At 37.6% G+C, this 8842-nt stretch overlaps 1 protein-coding gene across 1 annotated transcript; it reads left to right on the forward strand.

Moving 5' to 3' along the window:
• Positions 1-261: 261 nt before the first annotated feature.
• Positions 262-3047, forward strand: LOC117318917 (salivary glue protein Sgs-3-like; the record flags this gene model as incomplete). Its single annotated transcript, XM_033873852.1, has 3 exons — positions 262-1030; positions 2078-2314; positions 3022-3047. Coding segments are annotated over 3 exons (1032 nt in total), but the record flags the coding sequence as incomplete, so codon positions are not given.
• Positions 3048-8842: the final 5795 nt, after the last annotated feature.

Here is an 8842-nt window from a genome sequence, read left to right on the forward strand (position 1 = left end):
ACTCCAACCACCACTCGATCAACCACTACTCCATCCCAGACTCGACCCCCTACTCCATCAACCACTACTCCATCTGATACTCCAACCACTACTCGATCAACCACTACTCCATCCCAGACTCGACCCCATACTCGATCAACCACTACTCCATCCCAGACTCGACCCCCTACTTGATCAACCACTACCCCATCTGATACTCCAACCACCACTCGATCAACCACTACTCCATCCCAGACTCGACCCCCTACTCGATCAACCACTACTCCATCCCAGACTCGACCCCCTACTCGATCAACCACTACTCCATCTGATACTCCAACCACCACTCGATCAACCACTACTCCATCCCAGACTCCAGCAACTACTCCAACCACTACTCCATCCCAGACTCGACCCCCTACTCGATCAACCACTACTCCATCCCAGACTCGATCCCCTACCCAGACTCCGTACCTTACCGCACTTCTCTCTCTGCCACCCGTTCATGTAGATGTCGAACCAACGTTCGTAGTGAGTGAAGATCCAGCATCATGGCCAGCATTACCACGACGCACTAGTACGACGCCGCCACCAACTAAGATGCCAACTACTGCTGATCCAACCACTACTCGACCTCCAGCAACTACTCGATCAGCATCTACTCCATGTGATACTCCAGCAACTACTCCAACCACTACTCCAGCAACCACTGCCCCATGTGATACTCCAGCAACTACTCCAACCACTACTCCAGCAACCACTACTCCATGTGATACTCCAGCAACTACTCCAACTTTAAGTCGTCGACAAAAGAAAAACCGGACAAGACAGCTTCGGAAATCGGTGAGTAAACCAAAGGTCGCTAAGTCTGTAAGTAAAACGAAGATTACTAGGTCGGTAAGTATACCCGAGTCGGAACAACTTCTTGTAGGCGGTGGTGTGCAGGTTTATGACACCAACATCAATATAACAACTGATACCATAGTTAGCATCCTTAAAGATCCTATCACAGATAGAGTTTCGAATATACCACCGGTTAAACCTAAGGGAGGTGAGTGCTACTTAGTTCAATGTAAGAATCCAGACGACTGGAAATGTGATCAGTACCAATGGATCAATAACGGTAGTTCCAATATTTCAGTGAAAGGAGAGATTGATGTATGTCTAAGTCGTACGTATTTCAAAATTAAGACTGATGCTAGTTGCAACAAAGGTGTTGTTGGTAGGAATCGTAAAGGTAGAAAAAGGGATTTAGGTAACGCCAATTTTGTCCGTAAAGGTTTTTCTTTATCGTCAAACCCAAATCTGGTTTAAGTTGTATATGAGGGTGACCATACAGAGTATTCCCCTCTTCCACATGGTAATAGTAAGAGTAGTAATACAGAGTTTGTTCGGACATGTCCTTCCGTGCTAAATGATATCAAGAAAATGTCAGAAAATGGTTCGTCCCCTTCAGAAATTTTCGATAGACAGTGTACAAATAGCAACGTAGAAAGTGGCGAGTATATAGGGGTTCTTAATGCTAGGAATGTAAGACAAATCGAGTATGTCACAGAAAAGGTAAGAGAAACTAAACAGCTTACTAGGGATGAAATCTATAATTTGGTTTTACTTGCTCATCACTTGGATGGTTTTATCCATGAGATTAAAGTGTATCCTGCCTTAGGAACTATTCTTGGTCTACCAGAAATTTTTGAGGTTTTTAACCAATTGTTAGATTTAGACGATAGCTCAGTAACAATGTGTTTAGGGTATGACACAACTTTTAATCTAGGTGATTTTTATGTAACACCCGTCATTTTCCAACATATCCTTTTTGAAAACAAACCTAACATTCCATTAGCATTTTTGGTACATGAAAGGAAATTTCAAAAATGTCACGAGCGATTGTTTGATTATCTTTGTGAAAAAGTTCCAAAACTTTTGAAAAAGAATATTCCAATTATAACAGATAGAGAAAAGGGTGTTTCTAATGCAATTAAAAAGGTGTTACCAAATTGTACTAATCTGTTCTGCTGGAATCATATTAAAAGAGACTTTAAATACTGGTTACAAAAGAATCACGCAGATAGTTCTGAGATAGCTATTTATTTACAAGATTTAACTAGAATTCTTCAGTCAAACGAGGAAGACTTTGACGACACAGTCCAACTTCGCACAGGTAAGTGGTCCCAATTAGCGCTAAACTACTTCAACAACCATCTCCAGAATGACATCAAATTACATGCTGCAAAGTGGAACATTCAACAGTTCAATGGTTTGTATAATCCGCTGTCAGGTATTACAAATAATGCGTCAGAAAGTATCGACGCTGTCTTGAAAACTCACGTGAAAGGTAAGGAATTACCCGTCGATATTTTAACATTAAGTTTACAGTTGCTACAGTATAGATATTTTTATAACATTCAAACTGGAATGGCAGGAATAGGACAATACAAACTTTTAGATAAATTTTTATATGCTAAGATTCCAAAAGATGAAATTGTCATACCCAAAAAACTTTTAAACCCCGATGAAATCGTAGACTTTGTCAAAGGTAATTTAAAAAACGAGTCTTTTATAAACTTATTAGAACCTACTTCTAACGAAAACGGTAAAACAGTAGCAAGCCAAGTCAGTGAATCAGTTCAAGAACCTAATGTTAGTAAAGTTAGTGAATCTAAAGAAGTAGACATATCAAACGCCAAAATCTACGAAAAAACTAGGTCCATCAAAAACTCCTATTCAACAAATAAAAACTCCTACAAATCAATCTATTAAAAAACCTTAAGTCCTGTAAAAAAGGAAACCACGTGTTCCAAAAAGAAATTAAGATTTCAGTTAGAAGATTCTGATACATGTAATATTAGCGAAGATAATGTACAACTTGTTAAAAAACGTAAAGTCGCTGATAACACAGAGTCGCTACAAAACCCATGGGTAAATAACTTAAATGAAAGCCATAAACTTAAAATTTCCAATAAAGAATGGATTTGTTCTGATATTATAAATGAAGTACAATCAATAATGTCTAAACAATTTCCTGGTTTGAATGGTTTTCAGTTGACAAACTTAGCTCCAGTATATGATTCAAATAAATGCAAATGGAAAAACCAAATAGCTTTTCAATCTGTAGTTTCACCTTCTGTTCAAATTCACCATAATGGAAGAGACCACTGGGTTACAAGTTTTCAAACAAGTAATGGGGATATATCCGTTCTAGACAGTTTAGCATCAAAAGAAAATCATACAGTTAACACTCCGTCAATCGAACTTCAGCTTTGTAGTATTTACGGTAATAATAAAAGGAGTATCCCAGTCAAAATTTTAGATGTACAGGATCAAAATAATGGCTACGATTGTGGGCTTTTTGCAATAGCTAATATGGTAGAATTTTGTTTTAAAGGTAATTCATTCAAACAAAAAACTAATTTCATTGAAAATCAAATGCGGGATCACTTAATTTGGTGTTTAGATAAAGGTTATTTCATGCCGTTTCCACAGTTCGTTAAAATAGCATCACAACTAAAAAAGGCAAGTAATAACAGTATCACAATAGTAGTTGTTCTTGTGGGTTTCCAGATTGGATGGATGAAATGATTGGCTGTGACTGGAGAACAGGTAGGGTACATTGCAAAACGTGGAAACATAAAGAGTGTGCAAATCTTAGAGATTCAGAAGAAGACTGGTTATGTTCCGATCATCGTAGGTTTTAGAAATTAATTTTCATATAACAATGAAACAAAAATAGAATAAAAAGATTACAATAAAAAATTAAATTCATTTAAATAAAACAATAAAGCAAAAATATACTGACTATATGAAATTAAAAGAATAAAAAAAAGGGGGGCCTTAAGTAGAACTGCGTCCACGTCGCAGAGCCTGGTAACAATCTAATAGAATGGCTAAAAGTTCTACAGGTAATTTTTCCTTGCTCGAGTTACTTCCCTTGTATTAAAGTTTACATTCAACTTTTGTTCAAAATGGCGTCCGTGAATTTCAACTAGGTTCATTCCGGCCACCTCTTTTGCACCGAATTTGTAATGAATATTAATAAAAGTTATATCAGCTTAAAGCCTATAAAATTATCTTGTCCAGAGTGTGTCCCGAACAGAAATCGGCTAAGTATTAAAAGAGTTATGGACCAATAAAGATGGAAATTTACATGCAACTTTGATGATTTTGCTATTTTTTCACACCACATCAATTCATTCCGGCCACCACTTTTGAAAGTAATATCGAACATGTATTCAAACAGTTCATATCATGTGAAAGAATACTAAATTCTCCGGTTTTGTGTGGCTCCCGAACAAAAATTTGTTCAGTAATATTTGAGATATGGGTATTTATTATAACGAAAACAGTTGTAAATATCGACATTTTTATTCCATATGGGTTCATTCCGGCCACCACTTTCACTTCTAATTTTTGATACTGTTAAATATAACTTATCAATACCATTTTAAAGGGGATAAGTTAACCCTTTTACTGCTGGTGTCCGAACAAAAATCCATTCAGTAATAATGGAGATATGTCCTAATAAATACAATAAATCAACAAAAATCTCTTCACGCCTGAGTGCATTCCGGGTTTTGTCCTCATCCCCATTTCTACCCGATCCTGTAAATAGTCCAGCCCGGAGTTCGGAGTTGTCCGTCTGCTGAGAAGTAAGATCGTTTGCGACAGAATTGTCTCATTAACTGTCAATTTGTGTTTTTGTTTCACAATCAGATAATAATCAAGACATCTATGTGACTTGAAAGAAATATCCCGAAATTAATGGTAATTGTGATAGAAACGAAAGCGGAAGTAATAAAAAGTGGAAATCCCGATGATCACCCTACTCATCGAAGGTGGAGACAGCGCAATGGAACCAGTCTTGATATAACACCAGGTAATTATTTTATGTCGTTATCCTTGTTGTAATGATGTTATAAAAGTACACGGCTAGTTTATAATGTCTGTCCATATAATGATATATTCTGAGGCCAGTGAGGGGGCGGTATGATTACATCGTTTTAAGTGTTTGTTTTACATATAGGCCTAATTTGGTCCTGGTTAACAGAATTGTCTCCTCAAACAGTTTTTGTCATGCAACCTGGCAATGGTCAAGACAATGCTGTGATTATTTTTTAAAAAGGAATTATTGAGAAATCAATCGTAATTTTACGAAAAACAAAAGAGGAAGTAAAAAGATGGAAATTCCGATGACGTAATGGGTTTTTCTAACAGAGAAAATGTCATCGGAGCAGTGAATCTTTCCCAAGATTGTCATAACATTTAGAAGCGTCAAGTGAAAGACCAAGTGTTAATTTAACGTAAGGTAATTATCTGATATGGTGTTAGCCTCATTGTAACAATGTATATTACTTTACCGCCTTGTGAACCTAATATACAATTATGGCCCTCTGTGGAGGGATATATATATCCAGAATTATGTCCCTGGGAAGGATTATTTTCCTGAGGGCGTAGCCGAGGGAAAATAACTCTTCCCAGGGACATAATTCTGGATATATCCCGACACAGAGGGTCATAATAGTTTTATTGTACCGAAAAAAAACCCCACAATGAATTGAATTTAATAAATTGTATTTTATTGATTTATAACAGCAAAATATATAGTAACTGTATAATTAACAACAGACATAATAAAAACACCAACCAAAGTATAACGTTTACCGAGTTACTTCTGTACATTAACGGTGAAATTGACATCCAGTAATGTAAGGCATGAATCCTTGCCTTGTGATATCTAGGTATCACATTGGTTAGTTTTTAGCCCACCATCATCAGATGGTGGGCTATTCAAATCGCCCTGCGTCCGTGGTCCGTCGTCCGTCCGTCCGTCCGTCCGTAAACAATTCTTGTTATCGCTATTTCTCAGAAAGTGCTGAAGGGATCTTTCTCAAATTTCATATGAAGGTTCCCCTTGGTGCCTAGTTATGCATATTGCGTTTTGAGACCAATCGGAAAACAACATGGCCGACAGGCAGCCATCTTGGATTTTGACAATTGAAGTTTGTTATCGCTATTTCTGAGAAAGTACTGAAGGGATCTTTCTCAAATTTCATATGAAGGTTCCCCATGGTGCCTAGTTATGCATATTGCGTTTTGAGACTAATCCGAAAACAGCATGGCCGACAGGCAGCCATCTTGGATTTTGACAATTGAAGTTTGTTATCGCTATTTCTGAGAAAGTACTGAAGGGATCTTTCTCAAATTTCACATATAGGTTCCCCTTGGTGCCTAGTTATGCATAATGCGATTTGAGACCAATCGGAAAACAACATGGCCGACAGGCAGCCATCTTGGATTTTGACAATTGAAGTTTGTTATCACTATTTCTGAGAAAGTACTGAATGGATCTTTCTGAAATTGCAGATGTAGGTTTTCCTTGGTGCCTAGTTATGCATATTGAGTTTTGAGACCAATCCGAAAACAACATGGCCGACAGGCAGCCATCTTGGATTTTGACAATTGAAGTTTGTTATCGCTATTTCTGAGAATGTACTGAATGGATCTTTCTGAAATTTCATATGTAGGTTTCCCTTGGTGCCTAGTTATGCATATTGCGTTTTGAGACCAATCTGAAAACAACATGGCCGACAGGCAGCCATCTTGGATTTTGACAATTGAAGTTTGTTATCGCTATTTCTGAGAAAGTATTTAAGGGATCTTTCTCAAATTTCATATGTAAGTTTCCCTTGGTGCCTAGTTATGCATATTGCATTTTGAGACCAATCTGAAAACAACATGGCCGACAGGCAGCCATCTTGGATTTTGACAATTGAAGTTTGTTATCACTATTTCTGAGAAAGTATTGAAGGGATCTTTCTCAAATTTCATATGTAAGTTTCCCTTGGTGCCTAGTTATGCATATTGCATTTTCAGACCAATCTGAAAATAACATGGCTGACAGGCAGCCATCTTGGATTTTGACAATTGAAGTTTGTTATCGCTATTTCTGAGAAAGTACTGAAGGGATCTTTCTCAAATTTCATATGGAGGTTCCCCTTGGTGCCTCGTTATGCTTATTGCATTTTGAGATCAATTGGAAAACAATATGGCCGACAGACCGCCATCTTGGATTTTGACAATTGAAGTTTGTTATCTCTATTTCTCAAAGTACTGAATGGATCTTTCTCAAATTTCATAAGTAGGTTCCCCTTGGTCCCTTGTATTGCATTTTTGGACCAGTCTGTCCTGAAAACAACTTGGCAAACAAACAGCCATTATCGTTAAATCTCAAATTTCTTATATAGCTAGGATTCCCTTGTTTGAAAAGTACTGGAGGGATGTCTCAATTTGCACAGATTAGTAAAATGAAGGGAAAAGTAGAGAAAAGATCAATCTGACATGGAACCTATGAAGATCATTCAATGGTGGGCACCAAGATCCCTCTGGGATCTCTTGTGACAATTGAAGTTTGTTATCGCTATTTCTCAGAAAGTACTAAAGGGATCTTTCTGAAATTTCATATGTATGTTCCCCTTGGTGCCTATAGTTATGCATATTGCATTTTGAGACCAATCGGAAAACAACATGGCTGACAGGCAGCCATCTTGGATTTTGACAATTGAAGTTTGTTATCGCTATTCCTCAGAAAGTACTAAAGGGATCTTTCTGAAATTTCATATGTATGTTTCCCTTGGTGCCTATAGTTATGCATATTGCATTTTGAGACCAATCGGAAAACAACATGGCCGACAGGCAGCCATCTTGGGTTTTGACAATTGAAGTTTGTTATCGCTATTTCTCAGAAAGTAATGAAGGGATCTTTCTGAAATTTCATCTGTAGGTTCCTCTTGGTACCTAGTTATGCATATTGCATTTTGAGACCAATCGGAAAACAACATGGCCGACGGGCAGCCATCTTGGATTTTGACAATTGAAGTTTGTTATCACTATTTCTCAGAAAGTAATGAAGGAATCATTCTGAAATTTCATATGTAGGTTCCCCTCGGTGCCTAGTAATGCATATTGCATTTTGAGACTAATCGGAAAACAACATGGCCGACAGGCAGCCATCTTGGATTTTGACAATTGAAGTTTGTTATCACTATTTCTCAGAAAGTAATAAAGGGATCTTTCTGAAATTTCATATGTAGGTTCCCCTCGGTGCCTAGTTATGCATATTGCATTTTGAGACTAATCGGAAAACAACATGGCCGACAGGCAGCCATCTTGGATTTTGACAATTGAAGTTTGTTATCGCTATTTATCAGAAATTGCTGAAAGGATCTTTCTGAAATTTCATTTGTAGGTTGCCCTCTGTGCCTAGTTATCCATATTGGATTTTGAGACCAGTCAGAAAACAACCTGGCCGACAGGCAGCCATCTTGTATTTTGACAATTGAAGTTTGTTATCGCTATTTTTCAGAAAGTGCTGAAGGGATCTTTCTCCAATTTCATATGTAGGTTCCCTTTGTTCCCTGGTATTGCATTTTGGGACCAATCCAAAAACAACATGGCCGACAGACAGCCATTATCGCTAAATCTTAAATTTTATATATAGGTTCCCCTTGTTTGAAAAGTACTAGAGGGCTGTTTCTGAATTTACACAGATTAGTAAGACTTAGAGGAAGGGAAAAGTAGAGAAAAGATCAATCTGACATGGAACCTATAAAGATCATTCAATGGTGGGCGCCAAGATCCCTCTGGGATCTCTTGTTTGAAGGTTGAAGTTGGAAGTGGCGTTGGTAACATGAGCAATGTTTGTACAGTTAGTTGGGGTATTATCACCATTCGGTCCAAGAGTAGATGGAGATTGTTTATTTTCAATGTCATCTTGACCAACAACTTTTGACCGACCATTGACTTTGTCCATAATATCTACAGCTTCACCAGAAAGTAACGTTTTCAATTGTTCATCTGTTAAGGTGAT

The sequence above is a fragment of the Pecten maximus genome, unplaced genomic scaffold (genome assembly GCF_902652985.1).
Source record: "Pecten maximus unplaced genomic scaffold, xPecMax1.1, whole genome shotgun sequence".
Classification (NCBI taxonomy): Eukaryota; Metazoa; Mollusca; class Bivalvia; order Pectinida; family Pectinidae; genus Pecten; species Pecten maximus.